Source organism: Pelodiscus sinensis, chromosome 18 (assembly GCF_049634645.1).
Source record: "Pelodiscus sinensis isolate JC-2024 chromosome 18, ASM4963464v1, whole genome shotgun sequence".
NCBI classification, from domain to species: Eukaryota; Metazoa; Chordata; order Testudines; family Trionychidae; genus Pelodiscus; species Pelodiscus sinensis.
The window spans coordinates 12,411,501-12,434,991 of NC_134728.1; the positions used below are offsets into that span (position 1 = coordinate 12,411,501).

Genomic DNA, 23,491 nt, shown 5'->3' on the forward strand with positions numbered 1-23,491 from the left:
AATATTGGTTCACGTGGTAAGCACTGGTCTCAGCAAACCAGTAGCCTAGCCATTTTTGTAGGCATCACAGCAATGGACATTTTTCAGGAGGGTAAGATTATTTTCATGTTTACAGCAAGCTCCTTCCAACCATGAGGGGTAGCAGAGGACAAAGCATGAAAATGATTGCTTGGCAAGATAACAAGGGGACAATGGAGACCAATCCAAGGCAGGAGTTAATGTCTGAATAGCAAATGAGAGATAGTAGTAGGGTAGGTATTAGCCAGGAAAGGCTTTTACAATAAAGACAAACAACTTCTGTTGGAGAAACAGAGAAGGGGGAGCTTATGGAAGAATTAAAGTTATCCTTTCTACCTATAATACTCCAATTTTAAATGTTGGCAAAGCACTTTAAATGGAAGGTGCTAGAGCATTCTAAACAACTATGAAGCATTATTTATACAAAAAAGTCACCACCTTTGTGCAATGTCCCAGTGTTATGGTAGTAATTAATCAAAGTTACTGCAGCAGCCCTTTTTCTGATTGCATTTATGAACCACTGTCCCCTTTACTTAACTACTCAAGTTAATTACAGTCTGATGGAGAATCCCACTTGTATTAGGGACAGCGAGGGAGATAAGAAGGTTGTTGCAGTTCTGCAGAGTCCATTAATCAAAAGACAGGTTATCTTGTGTATTCATGCCTGCAGTATCTCAATACCAGAGACTCATGAACACAAGTTTATAATCCACTTAACTGGTTATTTTGAGGGTTTGGTTTCTTATGAATGTCACCTTGAACAATTCTGTGCCAATTATTAATTACAAGTGCAATTTATCTGGATGAAATTATGGCATGTGGATAACATTCCTTAAAATGGCATGACAAGTTTAGCTTCTCTGTGCCCCTATTTTTTTTCCTGCACAAGATTAAGTGTGCAAAATAACAAAACAAAACCACCATTTGACACAGTTATGTTTAAAAAAAAAAACTAACCATAAAAGAGGTCTCTGTCCAAGTACTGTTTATGAAAAAATAAATTAGAATCTCAGACATTTATTCCCACTCAATTTCTCTACACTAAATTACTAAATGCTAAAGTAATAAAAAAGCTACATCAAACTGTGTTTATATATACATATTCAGATAATTTAACTGAAGTACCAACTCTGACAGGGTAATGAAGCTAACACATTTAATTAAAAACAGAATTCTGAATTAAGCTTCTTCCACCTAAGATTTGTCTTATCAGTACAAAACGAGCCTTGATTATTTAACTCAGTTTGTATTCCATAATATACATAGTTTTTCAGGAAGTAATTTTGTAGGATATTCAGAATACTCACTTCTGGAAACTAATGAAAAAAAATCATCATGGGTTCTCTGAAGCACAGCACTAACTGTGTTCATCAAATCACAAGATCAAAGCCTGCAATATTCAGGATTACCATCACTAGAAAAGTCTGCAGAAGGGTTTTTTTTATTTATAACTGATTTCCATTCTTCAGCTTCTTATTTTTATCATATATATAGAGCGAGTGTGTGCGTTTGTATATAATATAGACACAGTCAGTAGAAAAAAAATTCTACAAGCTTGTAAAGTAACTGAAAAAATATTCCTTGAAATAGGACTGTTTCTCATGCTGTGCTTAAGATGGCAAACTGACTTTTTTAATACAGATATCCTGAAGCATTATTCAACTTACAGGTTGACCCTTCCCTCAAGATGCAATAGAAGATCTCCACAGTATGGATCAGCAAGCATCTCTACCCTTCCATTGTGTTATTTAATTGCAGAACACTACTGGTGGTAGGCGTGTAAAAGAAGTGATAGTCCATAACCTCAGTATTCATGGTACTCTGGATTCTTGTTTTTCGGTTCCTTAGTTCACCATAATGAAGTTTGATTTGCAATGAGCTTAAAGAAAAAAGAAATTTAAAAAAATTGTTCAGCACGTTTTTATTAGAACTACTTTCTTGTGCAAAGTCTGCATTATCCAACTTTGACAGTTCAGCTAATTAAAGTCCAGGGAACAGATTGACCCTTTTTGGTGTCAGGCATGACTGTACCATGGAGACTATAGGAAGGGACTTGCGCTGCTATACAGAAGCCTCTCTCCAGAACTACTGATGAAGGACTTTCAAAGGAAGTCATATCTAGTCAGCCCCAGTTAAAGGATACGTCTAGATTACATGCCTCTGTCGCCAGAGGCATGTAGATTAGGCTACCAGACATAGTAAAATGAAGCAGCAATTTAAATAATCGCCGCTTCATTTAAATTTACATAGCTGCCGCGCTGAGCCGACAAACAGCTGATCAGCTGTTTGTCGGCTCAGCGCGATAGTCTGGACGCGCGGGTGTCGACATCAAAGGTATCTGTCCACCACCCAGGTATACCTCATTCCAGGAGGCATACCTGGGTGGTCGACAAATACCTTTGATGTCGCCACCCACGCGTCCAGACTATCACACTGAGCCGACAAACAGCTGTTTGTCGGCTCAGCGCAGCAGGCATGTAAATTTAAATGAAGCGGCGATTATTTAAATCACCGCTTCATTTTACTATGTCTGGTAGCCTAATCTACATGCCTCTGGCGACAGAGGCATGTAGTCTAGACGTACCCAAAGGAAAATCTCTCCACATGGAAAAGGAAAATCTCTCCACAAGGAAAAGGAAACAGGAATGTATGCAGTAATCACTGTACAATATATTCTATTACATTAAATGTAATCCCCCTCCCATTAAGTATCTACAGAATGTAACATGAGTGGAGAGAGAACAAACACTTCTTACCTATGAATTCTGTGACAGGGTCATGTTCACCTTCCGTTTTAATAGTGCCTGCGATGCTTTCATTCTCCAAGATTGGAAGGAAAAGCTGCACAAAATCTGAGGTATATGGAGGAGCAATTACATCGAGAACCTGAGAAGTCAGAAAACTATGGGTTACTGCTCCAGTTTGGTGATTGGTATATTGACTTGGGTCACCCACCTCCCTTAAATCAAACTAATGGTATGTTACTAATTCACATTTTTTACACCATCTTTAGTCTCCAGCAGTAGCTTAGGCTATGTATTGACACCATTCAGAGATGCATAAGCTTGCTGATGTCTGTTTAGATCACTACAGGAACACCTGCCCTCTGACAACCGTGCCCCATGTCCTAGTGCATGTCCAGTGCTAAATAAACCTTTCACAATCTGGTATGCCTTAAAGTATTTATAAAATCAGCAGTTACTAATCTCAACCAGTGGTCTAATCTAAACAGATATAAAACCTACATTAAATCTCATTGGGGTGTACGTTAGTTGTCCCTTTTCAAAGCAAAACCAACAAAAGGAGCTACATGTATGAAAGTGAGCATTTGACCTCAGTAACAAAGTATCTAATGAGCGAGATGTCTGTGTCTAGTTTCTCCAGACACTTGCGAATATAACCAACGACAGGTAGGACATATCCTCGACTGAGTAAGTGAACCATTCTATCCAGAAGGGTTTTCTTCAATTCTAGCTGAAAAGACAAGAGAGGGGAAAAAAGTCATGCGTTTGAATCAGAATCACCTTCTAAAAAAGGTGTTATTGTTCATCTCTATCAATTCAGGTCCAGTAATTTTTTATGACACAATACTCCTGAAGCAAGCTTTATTGGAATAGTGGGGCAGCAAGATCAGTGCATATGAATCTAACTAGCAGATAAGGATCAACACAAAGAACAAACCATTTAAGTATCACCTGTTCCATGACATCAAGTTGAGAGTGTTCTGTTTCAAAGAGCTTGACAAGAAGTTGCAGAACCTGGGGGTGGAGCAACTGATGGCATGTGCTGATCTGCAAACATGAGGCAGCATTAAGATCACCACTACTTCCAATTTAAAATACAGTTACTTAAGCAGATTTATATTTTCAGTTACTGAGCCAGTGCTCAATAGAGAAATCCTTTAGCATTGGATATATAAAACTGCCTTTCATCCCTTTGGTGTCTAGAGTGGCCCACTCAGTGGGATTTGCCCCAGGCAATTCCATGACATGGTACCAAGCAGTTAACTCAGGATATGAAGATGGATCCATTTCAATAAGTTCACTAGGTTCCAGTAAACTGACTGATAAAATCCGGTGCGTGACTTCAGTGGACTTTGGAGCAGATCTTTAGAATCATTCCGCTCACAAACCTAAAAAATGCCATTTTCATCAACATACAATATGTCCCTTAAGATATTACCTCATCCAGTAACGCCAGATGCACTGGAGTGTGATCAGTCTGAAGCTGAAAATATCGTGGTTCCGACACTGTCCAGTCCACCCACTTCAATACACCCATTGCCACCACAGGAAACCTAAATAGAATAAGCTCCATTAGACAAGCTGATTTTAGATACTACATTCTAAAGTGGGGTCTTAGTCTTGCCTATAATCCATCTAAAAGTTTCATATTTAGCTTAGATTGGAATTAATAAGAGAGGAAAAGAAATACTCTTCTTGCTACCAGTATGTTCAGAACAGGCTCCACTGATAAAGTAAAGAGAGACATGCAGCCTAAAGAAATGTATTTTCCCTTCATGAGGATGGCCCCATAGCAGACAATGGTATGTCCCATACAAGGTGGTCAAGAAAATCTCTCTCCATGTAATCTACTGTAAGGCTGAGCAGGCCCAAGAATATTCCCATCAAGCTACTCAGGAGTTGTACTGGAGTAATAAAACGGAGGGAAACCACACTGACTTGATTAGAGACTGATCCCAATGGGGTATATTTGGAGCTCCAATGTTGCTTACTAGGGATGTTAGATGTAATGTAATTGAAAAGTTGTTTAATCACATGAAATTTGAAAGTCCTCGGAGGCGGAGCTGGCAGCCAGTGCACTATGGTCCCATTCTCAGAGAGACCACTGCTATCCCACATTGCTGCCTCTCCATTAGAGGCAGGAGCCACTCAGCAAGGGGAGCCGACTTAAAAATCAGCTTCCTATGCAGATCAGCTCGCTTACCACCCCACACTGTTGCCTCTGATGCAACCTGGGGTGTGTGGGGTGGCAGCAGCCCCTGTTTGTGTGGAGCTCGGGCCCCTCCCACAGACAGGGGCTGCTGTGTTGGAGCAGCCTCTGTCCGTGGGGAGCTTGGACCTGCCATGGACAGAGGCTACTTCATGACAACTCTCCCCCCCCCACGTCCCCACACTGCTGCCTCTGATAGAGGTAGCAGCACGAGGTGAGGGGAACCAGCACCAGAGGCTGGGGGAAACCAACTTTTAAGCCACCTCTCCCCAGCACCAGCTTCTGCCTACTCCCCTGCCTCTACAGGAGGCAGCAAGAGGTGGGCAGGCGGGTCAGTGGAGCCAGAGAGCAGGCTTCCTGCATATTCTGGCTCCTGCCTGTCCCCCTCATCCTTCATCCTGCTACCTCTCTATCAGAGGCGGCAGCACAGGGGCAGATGCAGAGGCAGCAAGGAGGGAATGCATGTAGTTGATAAACCCAGGCTTATTGGTTAATTGTGTAGTCATCAATATGTTGACATCCCTACTACTTACATCTTGCAAATGAGGTGACAAGACACTTTTTTCACATATATATTCAGAATTATGGTACTTCTAATACTGGCCAACAGAAAGCAACTGCTCTGGCAGAGTAAGCAGTCAACAGAGACAGCAATAGCTTCCCAGTTCAGCATTCCCAGAAAGTTTCTTTTGGGGTCCTAGTTATCTATCCAAAACACAGCAATTACCTCAAGAATTATTACTGAGAAATACACCTCCTCATGAACAGAAATTCTGAAGACTGAAGGCATTCCACAGAAAAACATGTTCTCTCAGTGCAACTACATTATAAAATACAGAAGGAAAAGAGATGCAAGGAGAGACAGGAGACATCTAAGTAACAATCCTCTGAAGCCAGTGACGTGTAGCATTAAAAATATAAAACAGAGCAAACTGCAGCCTGCATCATTTGCTTTCTTTTATTACAATGTAAACTGTACTTTCTTGTTAACAGAAAGGAGTTTCAGCTCAGGGACAGACTTTCAGCCTACCTGATACACTGGTAGAGGGTGCTCAGTTCTGCAACCAGCTCTGAAGCGCCTTTGTTCTCATTGCAGCACAGATTGTGAACAGTTTCAACAGCTTTTGAAGTCGATTTGAGCTCATCTTTGTTTATATTTACTCTCTTGTTCTGAAAATATTTCAAATTATGCTCTGAATGCAAGAGTTGAGAATTTACTGGGAATTGTTGGCTATTTAGAGAAATAATTATTATAGGACATGTCTCTCAGGTTATGTCTAGACTGCAGGTTTCTTTAGGAAGAAGCTTTTCCAGAAGAGATGTTCCAAAAACACTTCTTCCAAAAGAGAGCATCTACACAGCAAAAGCGCATTGAAAAAGCAATCTGCTTTTTCGAAAGATAGCGTACATTCAGTGTGGATGCTATCTCGCATTTAAGCTGTGATTACTATGGATGCAGTGGCCACTAGGGCACCTGTGCTTTTTCCTCTTCTTTCAAAAGAACTCCCTCTTCCCCGTCCACACACACCTTTTTCTGAAAGAGCTCTTTCGGAAAAAGGCTTCTTCCTCATAGAAAGAGATTTACCAATGTTGGAAAAACCCCTCTGTTCTTTTGATTTTTTTTCGAAAGAACGCGATAGCAGTGTATACGTAAATGAAGTTTCTTAAAAAAAATGGCTGTTTTTCCAAAAAAATTCTGCAGTGTAGACATATCCTCACCTAGCTTTACCTTTGTCAATTCTGAAATGTATATACAATTTGTGAATTAACAAACGTATAGATGAGTATAAAGTATTAAGAATGTTTTTCTTGTATTATTACCAGGATTATTTTCATAATTTTAAATTAATTAAATTTGCTTTTAAAAGGAGAGTTCAGATTTTCTAGCATAGCACTGACATGTAATTGCTACTAGAGCGTGCCTGGGAAAAACACCCTCTGTGGTCTGGATCCAGCCTGCCAAGCCACTGAATCTGGCCTGAGGATGCAGCAGGGAGCCTCAGGCAGACTCCTCTGCTTGCCCCACCCCTACACGTGGCTCAGAAAAGTGGCTACTGGGCCTTTTGTGTTTCACAAACTGTCAGCATAGGGAAGGGGAGAGTGGTGCTTCACAAGCTGTTCCTACCCCCAGCACAATCCCATTGGCTAGTTTTTGCCCAATGGGAGCTGCCTGTTTCAAGAACAGGCACCCACACAAAGCACCACTCCCCCCTCTCCCGCCAGACTCCCTCCACATGGCCCCTGCAACCTGGAGGGGGGTGAGCAGGGGCAGGCTCCTGCCTGAGAAACGTGCTGGGCTGCTGAATGCGAGTCTCATAGGTAAGTCTCCTGGCCAGAGCCTGCCTCTGGCACCCCAATCCCTTCCCTCCCAGCCCTCGGCCCCCCCCCCCCAATGTTATCCTGTTACCCCACATAACCCAAACCCTCTGCCTCCCTCCTGAGCCCATACCCCCTCCCTGACCCTGCACTCCAGTCTCCTGCCCCAGGCCACAATCCTCTCCTGCCCTAGGTCACAAACCAAACTACTACACTATAACCCCTGCCCTAGGTCTCAACCCAAACCCTGCACCCCTTCCCTAGGTCACAACCCAAACCCCTGCACCCCAATCCCGTGTCCCAGGTTACCACTGCCTCCTTCACCCAAACTCCATTCCAGACTTCACAGGCCCTCCTGCACCTGAATCCCTTACCCCAAGCTCCCTTCTGCACCCAACCTCCATCCCAGACTCTGCACCTCCTCCATTAATATCAAGGAAGAGTGTGGCACTTGATCACTTTCCAAAATCTTGGAGTGGCCCCCCATCAAACATTATTGCCCACCCCTGTACTATAGGATATAATGGCAAACATCTAATTCCAAACTTTTACTCTACTGATCTAATCTACAGAAGACCTGGAGTTCTACATCTATCAGGAATGTACTTGGTCCTGCCATGAGGACTTGATGACCTCTCGATGTCCCTTCCAGTTCTAGTGTTTTATGATTCTATGATTCCCACTTTTTCAGTTGGAGCTGGGAGCATTTAACTCTTCTGAGAAGTCAGGTGCACTAATTTTATGGAACAAATAAGTCTGGATTTTCCTTAAATTTATTTATATTAATGCATTGACTTGAACTACTGCACAAAGACTATGATGTTACCTTTTTCCATGTCTCTACCACACTGGCTGCATATGCTAATATGTGGATATACTTGTGTTTATGGTCCTGATTGATCTTAGCCCCTGGCTTAAATAGTGATTGCATAAAAAGGTCAAGAAATGCGGGTACTCGAATCTGTGAAGGAAAAGAATAGGGTTCAATAATGCATATTTGTCATATTTTTAAAGGGGACCAAATCAAACTGTTAGCACAAAGTGAAGGATACAACGAGTAGCACAGACATTACATTTTCCTGTTTATTACTTGAACTCCACACATAATCAAGTAGTTAGAAATCTAAAGAGTACCATTTCCACCTGTAACTAACTGTGACCATAATAGACTGGAGATATAAAACTGTAAGTCATTTTTTAAACTTTGGCCTAATAGATCTTTTCTATATTCAACATCTGGAAAGTGTTCTAAAAGCATTCACAATTAGATGCTATAAATAGCATGCTCACATTTCTGTATCCCTTACTCTATGCTGAGTAACTCAGTGCTAGCAAGGAGCAGCTTTTACTATCATGTCTTATTTTGGTGCTTGTATAGCACATTGTGCAATGGGGCCTGAAGCCCTGATTAAGGCTCTGAGATGCTAATGACTAGGGATGTGAAAGTGTAACCCTGTACATGGTTAACCGATGAACCTGGGCTCATTGGTTAACATGCACAGTTACTGGCAGCTCAGCCCTCACCCCCCCACAGCAGCAGTTACACGGTTACTAGAATAAACACACATTTCAGCAGTTACACATTAATTTAAATAAATGCTTTTTAATATCACTACTACTGACAAAGAAATAAAAAGAGAAACTTAACAGTAAAAAGAGGTAACTACGAACCAGTTCTACTGGAGGTGGGTCCATGCTTGTAAACATTTTGAATAGAACTGTGATGTCTGCTGGATTCAGAGCTCCTTTGGATAACATGGCTCCAAGTGCTTGACACGCTCGAGGATAGGAGGCTGCAGTACCCAGGGCTAAAGTGATCTGACTAGCATCATGGCCTCTTGGTAAAGAGCAAGACAGACATGGGCATTATATTTTTCTTATAAGGAAAATTCATACATGTTAATTTTAGCCTCAGAAACATATAGATAGAATAATCTAGCAACCGTGTGCAGAAGACAGCCTTAGTAAGATAATACAAATGTGGCTAGAATAAGTAGGAAATAAAAGATTCACATTAGGGATGTGAACATGCAGTCAAGTAGACAATTAACCAATAAGCCTAGGTTTATAGGTTAAGCTAATCGACTACTTCTATTTCCTCCCCCATTGCTGCCTCTGATACAGAGGCAGCGGGGGGTGGGGGGAGAGTTAAGCAGGAGCCAGAGCTGGGGGGGCAGCTTAAAAGCCAGTTCCCCCCAGCACTGGTTCCACAGTACTGCCTGCCCCGCCCATTGCTTCTTCTATCAGAGTCAGCAGCATGGGCAGAGGTGGGGGGGGAGGGAGGGAGGCGTGGAGGACGATGACAGAGGAGGCTGCCACAAAGCAGCCTCTGCCCAGCACCTGGCTCACCATGGGCAGAGGTTGCTTCATGGCTGGAGCAGCCTCTGTCCACGCGGAGCTCAGCCCATGGATAGGGGCTGCTGCTGGAGTAGCCGCTGTCCATAGCCAGCCCCTTGCCCCCAGCAGCCTTTGTCCGTGGGAAGCTGGGACCCCCTGTGGACAGGGATGGGAGGCAGCCAGTTTGCAAGGGAGCTGGTTTTTAAACTAAAAAAGCGACGAGGAGTTCTGTGGCACCTTATACAGATTTACTGGAGCATAAGCTTTCATGGGCAAAGACCCACTTCATCAGATGCATGTAGTGGAAATGGTTTTTAAACTGGCTCCCATCGTGGATAAGCTCCCCTCTGCCGCCCCACACTGCCGCCTCTGATACAGAGGAAGCAGCATGGGGTGGCAGGGAGCTCCCTAGGAGTGGAGCCAGAGCACACTGGCTGCTGGCCCCACCCCTGGGGACTACAGAATAGTTGACTAACCACTAAGAATTCATGCAGTTAGTCAACTATTCTATTACCTGCTATCTAACATCCCCAATTCACATAGGATATTTTAAGTTTTTACCAGTCAGAACATCAATATTAGTAATTATAAAAGAATTAATTATTTCAGGTATTCCAATACAAGGCACAGGGTTCTTTTGTTACTCTGTAAATATCTGCTTCTTGACTGTACCAGAGTAGCTCTTTTACTGTGCAGCTTTATCCTACTATGAGTATGACGAAGTAATCTAGGAATTCTCTGTCAGTCAAGAATGGGCAAAGATGACATTTTATGGATGAGTATACTTTTACCAGTGACATCCTGCTTGTGTGAGAAAGACAAATTAACAAAGACTTACTTCTCATGAGCAAATCGCTGAACCTCCTGAGCAATCCTATGCACAGCAGACCCACCTTGCTCTTCTTGGGCTAATATGGACATCATAGTCTGAGCAAAGAGATATGTGTGTTCTCCGTGACAAACCATTTTCTGTGAACACATTCAGGGAGATATTATTGGCCAGGCTGAAAAATCTGGGTCACTTTTCAACACATGTATTGCCTGGTTAGTTAATGGGGTTGAATAACTGAGTAAGATATAATGTAAATCGAAGGTGATACCACAGAAAATCCAGTGAAGAATGACACCTGTGTATGCTATTTCAGGACAAGCTAGATTTAGAGTTCCTGCTTCATTTTGGTACCCAACATAAAAAGTTTCTTGGAGTTCTCTCTCAGCTTCCAGATCTCATGGCTGTCCAGTATTTCTCTCTCTAAATTTAGAGAATGAATTAGCATTAAACTCTACAAACTTCACTACAATATTTTGAAGAAACAACATGTACTTGTCACAGTTCAATTGCATCTGTACTTGTGCTCAGTGGTACACCAAGGGCACCCACCCTCAGGTATCCCGCTCCCCAACTGTTGTCTCTCTTGAATGGACACACACATCTCTCTCTTCTGTTAGGAGTATTCTCATACTGCACAGTTCCCATGACTTTATTGTGTAATTCCCAACACAGAAAGGTTGCCCTAGGTAAGACAGCTGCCTGCTTTCTCTTCAGAACAGATAATAGTATAATTGCTTCAGGTATAAATTACCACACTTTTTTTCCTAAGCAATCCTCATTTATTCTTAAAATAAAACATATTAAAAACAACACCCCTCACACTAATAAGCTACCAGCGGTCATCCCAATTCTCATGTGGGCTTTGGCAGGCGCTATCTTTTAATATTCCCATCCTAGAGGGCATTCTTGGGATTACAAATTCATTAGAACTTCAGAACAAGCACAAATTCTTATGAGGTCCCAGTAGGCCAAGTACTTCCAACGCCCCGCTAAGCACTGGGGCCCTCCAGGAAATAAGGGTCCTGTCCATTTACTGGAACAGGAAGAAGGTTCTGAGGAAGATTAAATCCCAGGCTTTTATCCAGAACTATTTCCTTTGTCTGTTAGCCCCAGAAGAATTCAATTTGAACTAGTATATGTATTTCTCTCCATGAGGGTGACTTCAAAGAGCTGATAATGGAAGAAGTATATAAATACTCCCCTTCTTACCAGAGAAGGTACATACTAAGAATGTTAACTAATGAGTAATTTACTAATTGAGTAGTCGATGGAATTTCCATCGACTACTCCACAGGCACTTCCACATTCCTCCTTTGAAATGTACAAGAGCCCCTGCTGGGGCTCTTGTACATTTCAAGGAAGGAATGCAGAACTTCGTGTACAGCGCGGGACCAGTGGGAAGTCCCACTGACTCCAGGCTCCACAGGGGCGCTTACCCTTTGAAATGCACAAGAGTTCCTGGGGGCAACTGTGTATTTCAAAGCTGAAGCACCTGCATGGAGCCAGGAGTCAGCAGGACTTCCCGCTGGCCCTGTGCTGTACAGGGAGTTCCGCATTCCTTTCTTGAAATGTACAAGAGCCCAAGCAGGGGCTCTTGTGCATTTCAAAGTGGAAGTGCCCTCATGGAGCTTAGGGTAATCCAAGGACTCAGTGTCCCCTGCTGATCCTGGGCTCCATGCTTCAATGCTGCTTTGAAATTCCATGCAGAGCCCAGGATCAGCTGGGGACAGATCCTGGGCTCTGTGCAGCATTTCCACAGAACCTGGGGTCAGCTGGGGACTCCACAGCTGAAACCCGGGCTCCACTCGGCATTTCAAAGCGGCAGCGCCGCATGGAGCCTGGGATTAGCTGGGGACTCCCCACCTGACTCTTGGTTCTGTGGAAATGCTGCAGGGAGCCCAAGATCAGCTAGGGAGTTCCCCGGGGTCAGCTGGGGACTGATCCTGGGCTCCATGAAGCATTTTCACAGAACCCATGGTCTGGGGACTCCCCAGCTGATACCGGGCTCCGCTCAGTGTTTCAAAGGGGCAGTGCTACACAGCTGATCCTGGGCTCTGTGCGGCACTGCCCCTTTGCAACGCCGTGGCAGCATTTCAAAGGGGCAGTGACACATGGAGCCAAGGGTCAGCTCCGTGCAGCGCTGCCACTTTGAAGTACCCTCTCTCCCTCCCCCTGCTTTGCTGCCTCTATCTGATAGAGGCAGCAAGGGGGGTAATCGACTAGTTGACTGGACTATCCGATAAGCATTTGCTTATCGGATAGTCAACCAGTCCTTAACATACTTAGTACAGACAATGCCACAACACAGACAACATTGTTACTACAACGTTCCCAAAGATGTAAACCCTGATTAATGAGATTTAATTTAGTAACAGAACGCCAGCAAATGCCCAGTCCCAGACTTTCATCAGAAACGCATCTTGTACTGCCCAATCCTCTCCTAGACAACACAAACTCATATAAAGTCTGTCACTTTAATAATAGAAAATGATATGCACAAATCCTGTCATCTCTAATGAAGTTTCCCTAACACTTCAATCCAAACACACTGTTGGGTGCTGAAGAACTTCCAAGAGTCACTGCCCTGAAGTCCTGCATCATAGGCAACATCCATCTCAATCCAGATTTTCTAGAGCAACTACAATTATGTCATTACTGATAACCACCTGTCAACTGATATCATGTGTTGATCAGGACTTTAGTGGCTCTAACATTCCTCACCTTCCCATGGGACTTCTTCACCTTCCCATTATTTAGACTAATAATCCTATAAAAGCGTTCTCTCAGCAGCTCATGCAACCCTAGAGAGACCCAGACTCTGAACACTATACATTGTTTACAATTTACAACTCTTGAGCTATAGTTTTTTGGGGTGGCCCATAAACCAGACTGCATAACCATTTCACAACATTCTGAAGACACATTGAATTTTCTATACCTCCTTTATCACCCGGGAAGCAGTGAGATTCCTTTTGACAAAATGTAAAGACACTTACTGCAAACTCTGGGAGATTCTTTTCAAGGTTTTCTTCCCCTCCATCTAAAATTGTAGCCAGAGAAGTACGTAACACTCGAGAAAAGACTTCTAATTGCTGACATGCTGTGGATACACTGGTTATTTCCCCTTGATAACCAGCATCAGATATAAGCTACAACAATAAACAACACTTAAAATTATTTTTATATTTCAGCAGATCTCAACAAGATAGGATGAAATTACACCACAAAGAATGCTAAATGACTCTGTATACACTTCAGGGTGTCAGGGTGGTTAAGCACTGGAATCTCTATTCTTAGAGATTTTTAAGAGCAAGTTTGATAAACACATGTCAGGGATGGTCTAGAAATCCTGCTATGAGTGCAGGAGACTTGACTAGATGATCCCTCAAGGTCCCTTCCTGTCTTATGATTCAGTCCATGGAAATCAGATAATACAAATAAATAATAAACAGCATCTAGGCATTATCTCAAAAATATGAAGATAATGGCAGGTGGATAAATCTCAGTCATTAACATTCCCTGTACTACCTTAAAAAAAAAACCACACCTACAGCACATACTATTAAAATAATGCATTTTCATTCCCGGTCAAAGAATTAGTATGTAATATGAATATGTAATTCAGTGAAGGATTTCGCTAATGTCATGAATTGTCAAAGTAGTTTGTATAAAATGTAAGAATCACTCATGAAGTGAATTAAGCTTCTTAATTGAGCATTCTCTTGCTATCTGGGACCATTATGTTGCCTATAAAACTTTACACAAAAAAAGTTCATGGAGAATAGTAATAGAAATGTAGCCGTGTTAGTCTGGTCTAGCTGAAACAAAAACAGGACTATGTAGCACTTTAAAGACTAACAAGACGGTTTATTAGGTGATGAGTTTTCGTGGGCCAGACCCACTTCCTCAGATCAAATTGTGGAAGAAAATTGGCATGAACATATATACCAAAAGATACATACCAAAAGATACAATCAAAAAAATGAACACACATGTTCACGTGGGTCTGGCCCACAAAAGCTCATCACCTAATAAACCATCTTGTTAGTCTTTAAAGTACTACATAATCCTGTTTTTTGTTCATGGAAAAGTTAGTCTCCTGGCTTGTCTGCATGCATATAGGAAAGCCAGGAGACTATTTCTTGATATATTATACATATTTTTTTAAAATAAGGTTAACAATCAGACAGCTGTTCTGTAATCTACATGAAATGGGTTGTTGGTCAGTCTTCCTACACCACAACAACACACCATAACTCTTGGCACCCTTGCAAGTGGTTTAAGGAGGTAATCAAGAATGGGTCCCCTGACAAAAGTGACCCTTCTAAAAACATATGGTGAAGTACACTGCGGAAAAGCCTGTACAAATACCTGCTCTTCAATTAAACAGAATGCTATAGATTTCAGTACATTGTATTTCATAAACAACAAGCTTCCTTTAAAGAAGTTCCACTAATTAATTGGCAGTCATAATGAGGATGGTTTAGATTGTTACACTTTATTTGTAGCCAATTTACTATTAATAATTATACATGTAGATTAGTGTCTTTGAGCCTTGATTTAGCTGTCACACTAAAAGAAAAATATTTCCAACATGCAATACACAACATTCTTTCCATAGAAAATAGACATCTAAAATGCACAGATTTAACAATATTATAAATAGTACTAATATGCAGGGCTCGATAATTTAGGTAATCTACTCGCCCGTGGCGAGTAGATTATAGCCTGACACGGTGCTGCAGCGCGATCAGCGCATGCGCAGCATGTTGAACCGCGCAGCTAGCGAGCGGGGCTCACCGCGGCTTGGCGAGCCCTGCTAATATGAATGTCCAAGAGATTAGGGAAGGTTACAGCTGGCATGCAACGGAGGAAGAATCAGCTTATTACCGAAACAATTTATATTTATTAGACTCTAGTATTGATTACCTTGACAGTAAAATTAAGCATTAGGCAGTCTGGATGGGCTTCAGCCAGTTTGTAAAAAAGATCTCTCCATGTAGGATGTGCTATCATTTGCTCAAGCCAGGCTGGAGTCTGCAAAAATTACAGAGACAGAAAGAAACTGATTTTTTTTGTGGCACTATAAAGCAATGTAAACATTTATGGAATCTACCAGATTCCATTCTTAAGGTTATCTTTCAAAAGTCTTGAAAGAAAAACAGCTACACTGGAACCTTGTAACAAAACAAAATCTATTTAACATTGAGCAGTTTCCACTGTCTAAATGAACCTACAAGACTTCTTAGATGTGCAGAATAAATTTAACAGAAAGCTAGTTTTTAAAAAAAGTATTAAAGAGGAAGCTAGTTTTCTCCCATTTGTATTTGAATCCCTGTATTTGAAATGGGGGGGGGGGGGGAGGCGGGGAGAGACACACACCAAGAATTTGGTAAGTGGTCAATGGTATTACTCTTCCATTATATTAATGGAGGAGGTGCGGTGTCTGGAATGGAGGTTGGGTGCAGAAAGGAAACGGGGTAGGTGATTGGGGATCTAAGAGTTTGGATAGAGGAAGACTGGTGGAAGACTGGTGTAGGGGGGCATGCAGGAGCAAGATACAGAGGGTTTGGATTGCAACCTGTGGCAGGAAGTTGGGGTGCAGGAGGTTGTGGGGTGCCAGATGTAGGCTCTGGTCAAGTAGACGTTTACCCATGGCGGCTCCTGGCCTAATGTGACCCCACATGCCACTCAAAGTGGCTGGATGTGGAGGCTGTGTGTATCTCTGTGCACTGTGGGCGCTTGCCACAAGCACGGCTCAGAGATTATGCTGGGGGCAGGAGCAGTTAGAGAAGCTCCCTCTTTGGGGTACGCAGAGATGCACACATTGGCCCCTGAAGCTGGCCACTTTGAATGGTGTACAGGGGTGCAGTAGACAGAAAGCTAACCTGAGGCTCTTGCTGGGCAGCAAGACAGTGAATCCAGGCTATATTTTGTCCACCCCCCGGTCTAAATAGATAAAACCTTATAAAGCTGAACTCAGAGACATGCTGTCTGATTATGGCACCCTCAGGTTGGCCACTAAGCAGTTAGTCTGTACCTGGCCATATGTATTCTATACATTACCTCTCCTTCCTCTGTAAAGATGGAATCTGCTTTCCGAGGGTCAAAGTGTTTGATGAGTAAACTTTTCAAATGGTTTTCTACGGTTTCCTGAACCTGCACTGGCTCAACACCTGCAGGAAAGGAAATGTCACTGGATGGAATTTAAACTGTAAGAGTGGTAACAACTCCTTGAAGTTTTTATAACAACAAAACAGAAGCCGTTTAACAAATTAGCAAAGAGGCAAAAAGGGAGACAGTATTCAAAAACCAAAAGAGGGATATCAAGCAATGTTAGATCAGATTTGAAGGATCGCTTTCCTAAACATAGATCTACCAGTTTTTAGGAGAACAGGCATACACATGTGCAGGTTACACTACTTTTTTTTTTAACTTGTCTTCTCCACTCATATGAGCAAGCTGGGCATTGATATTTATGAGACTCCTAAATAGGCTGATAATGAAATGTACTTATCTTGTCTGCTCACAAGAAAGCATATGGAGAATAGACAGTGAAGCTACATGCCTACAAATTAAAAATCAGCTGCTTCTCATTTGATACGTTAAAATACATACCCACCAACCTTCCTTTTGAATATGTAACCAAGTAACCAGTTTGTGTTAGGGATGTGAAAGGTTAACTGGTTAACCAGAAAGCATTACCCTAAATGGGTGATCATTACTGGTCAACCAGTAACCACTGGGTACTGGAGCAGTTTCCTGCCTGCCACGGATAGGGGGCTCACTGCAAACAGAGGCTGCTCTGACGCCTGGAGCAGCCCGTCGGGGAACCTGGGCCCGCTGTAGACAGGGGCTCTTCTGGTGGAAGGTGGGTGCTGACAGCAGCCCCGTCCCAGCACAGGGTTGGGGGCAGGAGCCCCATGGGCTCGGGACTGTTAGGTTAGATAAGCCTAACATTTAACAGGTTAGGGCTGCTAACTGGGATTTTACATCCCTAGTATCCGTACTGTGATCTCAGTGATTTAAGGCATTTCCAGCAGTGTGCATATATTCTTTTTGTACTTGTTACATTTGAATCTACAAAGATGTAGATTTCACCTTCTACTTACACCATTGCAAAGATCCAGCAAAAATTAACACTGAAGTTGCCCCTTAAGAGGAAGAACTGTAGAAATCCCAGAAAATTTGATAGTAAAGAATTTCACTCTCAATCAGTACTTTGGAGAACTACATTTACAAAATTGTACATTTAACTGGTCCACAAAAAATAGGCTGCGACTACAATGTAGTTAAATCAACATTAATTATGCTATAAGAAGATTTTAGGTATTTTTAGAGTATCTATCACAACACTACCCAAACACTATTTTCTGTACATAGAATTAAAATAATAGACAGAAAGTCTAATATAGAAAAGCTCCTTCCATACTACAATTCTAGTATTTTAGTGTTCGTCATCACAATATCTCACTCATCCCTTGGGTACAATTGTGTGCTATTAGACAGCTATCACATAATTACACAAAAGTGGAAATAAAAAATATTCTTATCAGATATATCAGGATTCAAGGCAAAAAATGAATTTAGTCACGTATATTTAGAACAGCAGCTTGGGCCTTATCCACCTTTTGTATATGATCTACTAATAGTTCCAAGGTTTCTGATATATATATATATATATATATATATATATATATATATATATATATATATATATATATATAAAACCCTACAAAAGACAATGTTAGGCCATTCTAGTATACCTGTTTGAATGAGCCATTCTGCCAGTAGATTTACAGTTTGTGCCACCGCAGTATAATTCTCTGACAGCAGTTGGATAACATTCTCTGGCGAGCCACCTGCCTGGAAATACCTAACAAAGGTGAAAAAAAAAAAGAGTTAATTTCAAAACTAAATGAAAAAAAAAAAAAGAGAGTACTCTACCCCTATATAAAGGCAGAACAATGTGCTCATGTATCATTTTCACACACTTACTTACATGTTCATGTTGTAATGTTTTACACTTACCTTTTTAAAGTGTTAAATATAGAGGGCTCCATTATATAATCGCGAGTAGAAAATTTATGCAAACATTCTTGTTGGACTTCAGCATCATCTTCTCCTTCTCCATACTCATCATCCTGCTGTTTACAAACATAGAATCAGAGCAGTTATTTCTTGTTTACATTTGTTTTTTCTAGTATGCTAGTTACATTTTAAATATCTTGCTTGTTGCTCATAGAGGTGCATACACTAATCACAGCAGAAAGCACAACACTTACTATATTTAGGGAAAAAAAGGCTCGATGTAGTGCTGACGCTTTGAAACACCGCATGCAGGCCGGAGTCAACTGGGGACTCCCCCACTGACCTCAGGCTCCATGTGGCACTGCTGCTTTGAAATGTCACATGGAGCCTGACGCCGGGATCCCTGCAGCATTTCAAAGTAGCAGTGTCACATGGAGCCTGACGCCAGGATCCCTGCAGCATTTCAAAGTAGCAGTGTCACATGGAGCCTGGGGTCAGCTGAGCAGACCCCAGCTGACCCCGGGCTCCATGCGGTGCTGCCACCTTTGAAACGCTGTGGGGGAACACAGGACAAGTGGGGGACTCAAGCAGCCTCCCACTGGTCCCGTGCTACCCGCAGTGCTTTCGTCTTTGAAGTGTAGCAATAGCCCTGAGGCTGTTGCTTCACTTCAAAGGTGGAGGTGCCCTTATCAACTAATCGACTACTCGATTAGCCAATTAATCTAAATTTAACTTCCCTACTCCATTCCTCAGGGTCTGCCCCTCACCCTCCTCCAAACTCCAATTCTGCCCAACGCCCCCTGCTTGCCTTTACTTTCCCCCCCCATACCTCCCTCCTCACTTGGCATTTGGAGGTATGATGACAGATGACCCATTTTTAAAGAGACAATCCTGTATTTAAGCCCTTCTGTGGGTGTTCCTACTTTTTCTTAAAAATGGGCAAATTGTCCATATTTTCCCTCTCCCTCCTATTAATACTGCTGCTTCCTTTGGAGTCGGTGGGATACACAGAATTTCTAGCTCTCTCAAATGAAGCTTTCAGTGTTAAGCTCTCTATGTTCAGAGGCAACGAGTAGTCCTGTGGCACCTTAAAGACTAACAAATACAGTATCATGAACTTTTGTGGGCAAAACCCACCTCTTCAGATGAGCATGAAAACATGGGTTTGCCCAGGAAAGCTCATGATACTATATTTTTTGGAATTAGTCTCTAGGGTGCCACAGGACTACTTGCTGTTTTTCAAGTTACAGACTAACACGGCTACCTCTCTGAGACTACATGTAGAAAGTGCTTCCTGGCAGTTTCTTTTACTATAGAGAATATCCTGAAATGTAGGCTCTGTCTGTCTGGAATATGGGGACAGATTTTGTGGGCATGCAGTGCTACTACAGACCACCACTGCTTGGGTGATGTCTCCTCTTAAACATTTAAGCTTTCATTTATAGGGTGACCATATTTTCCTATGCTGAATACAGGACACCGGGTAAAATTACTCATACTCAAGCAAATTGAATGGCAAGCAGAACTAAAGGAGTACAACCATTGAAATTAACATCAAGTTGACTAAGCCCCTGTTAAACAGAAATATTGAGTAGCTGGAGTCTTTTTATTTACCTTCTTATCTTTAAGGTTTGCCTGACGAGAGGTGATACACCTCTTTCACAAAAGGATGGGGGTGGCTGACTTACCTGAACCAATCCTCCCTTCCCAGTGCTCTCCATCATCCATGCTTAGCTGGGCCCCCAGAACAGACCCATATCTTCTCAAGCATAGCAGGGAGAGTACAGTAGAGGGGAGCTCTGTGAAGGGCCGATGGGTGGGCAGCAGAGGTGACACATAACTGGTCATGATAGCAAGCAGCCAGTGCTGGCTGGAAACAGGACAGAGGGTGAGGGGTATCTGTGACCAAGAACTGGCACAAAGCAAGGTCTGCGCTGACAGACCAGCAGGGGGAGTGGCCAGCTCCCATGCACTGCAGCTTTGCCCAACCACTAGTCTTGCATCCACCCCCACCAGTAGTCACTGGACCTCCACCTATATTTCCTCTAAGTTTTCCATCCATGTGCAGATTTTTTCCATCCATGAGTGGAATAATTTTACGTGAACCACCAACAGAAACAAAAAACCTAGAGAAGGGCATGCTGCGAATTAGCTGGGCAGCATTTGAATTTCTTCTGAGTGGCCACACAAATGTTCAGCTTACAGAGAACACTGACCTCCACCATTCACTGATAGGGAGATGGCAAACAGGGATCTGGATGGCAGTAAGGATGTTTTGTATTGACTATATGATTAGTCTACAAGTGCCGCTCTGCAGAGCTGCAGCGAGGGTAGCTCCAGGAGTTGACTCGAGCAGGGACTGACCCCGGAGCCACCCAAGCTGCGGCTCTGCATTTTAAATGTAGTAAGAGTCTCTAGACCTGTGGACACCAACTGGTCGATTGGGGGGGGAGGGAAAGGGGACTCGTCCAGTTGATCGTGAGGCATTCAGGGACCCCCCCCATTCCCTCCACCCCCAAGAAAAAGCCTGCACTGATGCTACCTCTAGCGACAATGGAGGTAGTGCGGGCTTCCTGCGGGGTGAAGTCCCACAGCTGCGCATCACGTCTGGGGTTTCAGGAAGTATGTGGTCTGCTCCCTCCTCCCCCAAACAGCCAGCATGCTTCCTGAACAGCCAGGTCTGTCATGCGCCGGCGACTCCCTTCCCCCTGCTGCCTTCCTGTGCCAGGAGGGGGATGGAGCGGGGGAAGAATAGGAGTCCCAGGACTGCATGCAAGCTCCAACTGCTCAGGAAACGCACGTTGTCATGGGGAGTGGAAGAGTAGGGCGCACGCGCTTCCGGAGTAGTTGCAGCTGGCGCGCAGTCCTGGGACTCCTACTCCCCTGCCCCACATAGGAAGGCAGCAGTGGGAAGGAAGTTGCCGGTGTGTGACAGACACGGCTGTTCAGGAAGTGCACCAGCTGTTTGGGGCGGGGAGAAGTAACGCATGTGCTTCCTGAAACCCACACCTGGCGCGCAGCTGCAGGATCCCCAGGTACTGGCCCTAGCTGGCCCTCCCCTAGGCCAGACCCCTCCGTGAGTACCCTGCCTCCTGCCCCCACCAGCACCCTGTCTCCTGCCTTAACACCCTGCCTCCACCAGCACAGTTGGGGCCACATTAGTAAGGCTTGGGGTTTTTTTTGGTTTGGTTTTTTTTTGCATCTCACTTTCATAGCCCCAACTGACTTTTATGTGGGTCAGTGAGCCCTGACTCAAAACAAGTTCCCTGTCCCTCTCATAAATAAAGACAATGCTGAAACCTTTTGTTTGACATAAAATTTTATTTAAAAATGAAGCCAGGCCAGCAAGCCCCCATTTGGGGCCAAGCCCCATCTGGCCACAGCATCGTAACAATCCTGCACACACACCCCAGACCTCAAATCTGAGCCTATCATACACTGGAATCCCCTGACCTGAGCTTCTCACATTCCCAAACACCTGCACCCTCACATCCTCAGTCTTCTACCACAACACTCCTGCACTAGCCACACACCACAAATCTGTGTCCTGGGCCCATCACACTCCCAACCTCCCTGCCCTGAGTCCCTCACAAACCCCAACCCAAACTCCTGCACCCCCACACATCCACAAACCTGTGGCTTGCTCAGCTCCCCAAACCTCCACCTGACCCCAACACTCCCGAAGCCAGCATCCCCTTCTCCACTTCCTCCTGCATCCAAATTCCCTCCCAGAGCTTGCACATCTCACCCCTTCCCACATCCAAATACCTCGTTCCCACCCCAGAGCCCACACCTCCTGTCTCAACCTAGTGAGAGTGTATAAGGGCTGGGGATAGCAAGTGATGGAGAGAGGGTGGGGCCTCAAGGAAGGGGTGGGGTCTTGGGGAAAGGATGGGGTAGATCTTGGCTTGTCCTGACATTTAAAAAGTGATCTTAGGTTTAAAAAGGTTGGAGACCAGTACTCTAGACTATTACTACATTTAACATGCAGAAGCACAGTGATCAGCATGAGGCAACACTGCTCAGTCCGGCTCACACTGAGTCCAGCAGGCCCTGTTTGTGGCGGACAACTCTATCCACCGTGAACAGGAGCTGGTGCCAGAGAAGCCTCTGTTCGTGGTGGCCAGGGCTGGGCCCAGACAGCAGCCCCTGGCCACCACGAACAGGGGTTGCTTGGTGGCAACAGCCCCTGGCCGTGGTGGAGGGAGAGCAGCTCCCCACTGGGATCCCTGCAGACACGGGCTGCTTTGCAGCAGCATCTCCTATTCCCCCCTCCCCCTGCTGCCTCTAATAAAGGTGGCACCCCAGAGATGGTGCTGAGGGCAACCAGGTTTTAAACCGCCCCCCCCAGCACTGGTTCCTGTCCCCCTGCCCTGCAGCAAGTGGGGGGGGGGGGGGGCGCTGCAGAGAGCACAGGGTGAGCGGGGTAGGGTTGTAAAAACGGCCTAAAAAGTTAACCAGCTAAGCAATTTGTTTAACCGGTTCAGTAGCTCAACACCTAAGCCACGTGACGATTCTCCACCCGCCCGATCCCCCCACATTGTGTTGTTCACACTTGCTATCTGGTCACCAGTAGCGACCGATGCCTGGGGGGGCGGAGGGTCGGGAGCCCGCCACAAGGGTCAGGGAGTACGATTCTGACAGGGTCTGGGGGGCGAGGCACCGCCCGATCGCTCCCAGGAGTCACCTCTGCTGGTCACCCTAGTTACCAGGGGACACGGGTTCTCCCCCCGCGCACACGCCCCTCCGCTCCCCCAGGTCTATCCCCCGCCGCGGCCCGCCTCCGGCTCTCACCGCCCCTCCATCCGTATCGTCCCCCCACTCGGCCGCGCTGCCGCTGAAGAAGTCAGCTTCTTCCATGGGCTCCTCCCGCTGCCACCTCCGAGCGAAACGGCTCCGCCGGCGGAAGAAGACCTGGTTGGTCGGGGAAGGGGAGGGTGCCCTGTCAGGAGCCGCGTGCGAAGGCGGGGGCGGCCCCCAGGGACTGGGCGGAGAGGAAGCTGA

General features: G+C 44.4%; 1 protein-coding gene across 1 annotated transcript; it reads right to left on the reverse strand.

The window, feature by feature from the left end:
• Nucleotides 1-963: 963 nt before the first annotated feature.
• On the reverse strand, nt 964-23,459 carry NELFCD (negative elongation factor complex member C/D). The gene is made up of 15 exons (XM_075901128.1): nt 23,282-23,459; nt 18,488-18,603; nt 18,223-18,332; nt 16,523-16,632; nt 15,386-15,493; nt 13,453-13,605; nt 10,463-10,593; nt 8,959-9,124; nt 8,114-8,248; nt 6,002-6,141; nt 4,201-4,315; nt 3,714-3,809; nt 3,352-3,492; nt 2,775-2,904; nt 964-1,897 (listed from the first exon to the last, which is right to left on the reverse strand). Exons 1-15 carry the CDS (start codon nt 23,345-23,347, stop codon nt 1,863-1,865), a joined length of 1,752 nt encoding a protein of 583 aa, XP_075757243.1. The 5' UTR covers nt 23,348-23,459; the 3' UTR covers nt 964-1,862.
• Nucleotides 23,460-23,491: the final 32 nt, after the last annotated feature.

What these genes read in the sequence shown, in the direction of transcription:
- NELFCD (XM_075901128.1), bottom strand. Translation starts at nt 23,347, where the DNA reads ATGGAAGAAGCTGACTTCTTCAGCGGCAGCGCGGCCGAGTGGGGGGAC. An exon ending in CAGCGATTTGCTCATGAGAA is followed by an intron (nt 9,125 to 10,462) that starts GTAAGTCTTTGT and finishes CTCTTTACCAAG; the next exon opens with AGGCCATGATGCTAGTCAGA. An exon ending in AACTTGATGTCATGGAACAG is followed by an intron (nt 3,493 to 3,713) that starts GTGATACTTAAA and finishes TTGTCTTTTCAG; the next exon opens with CTAGAATTGAAGAAAACCCT.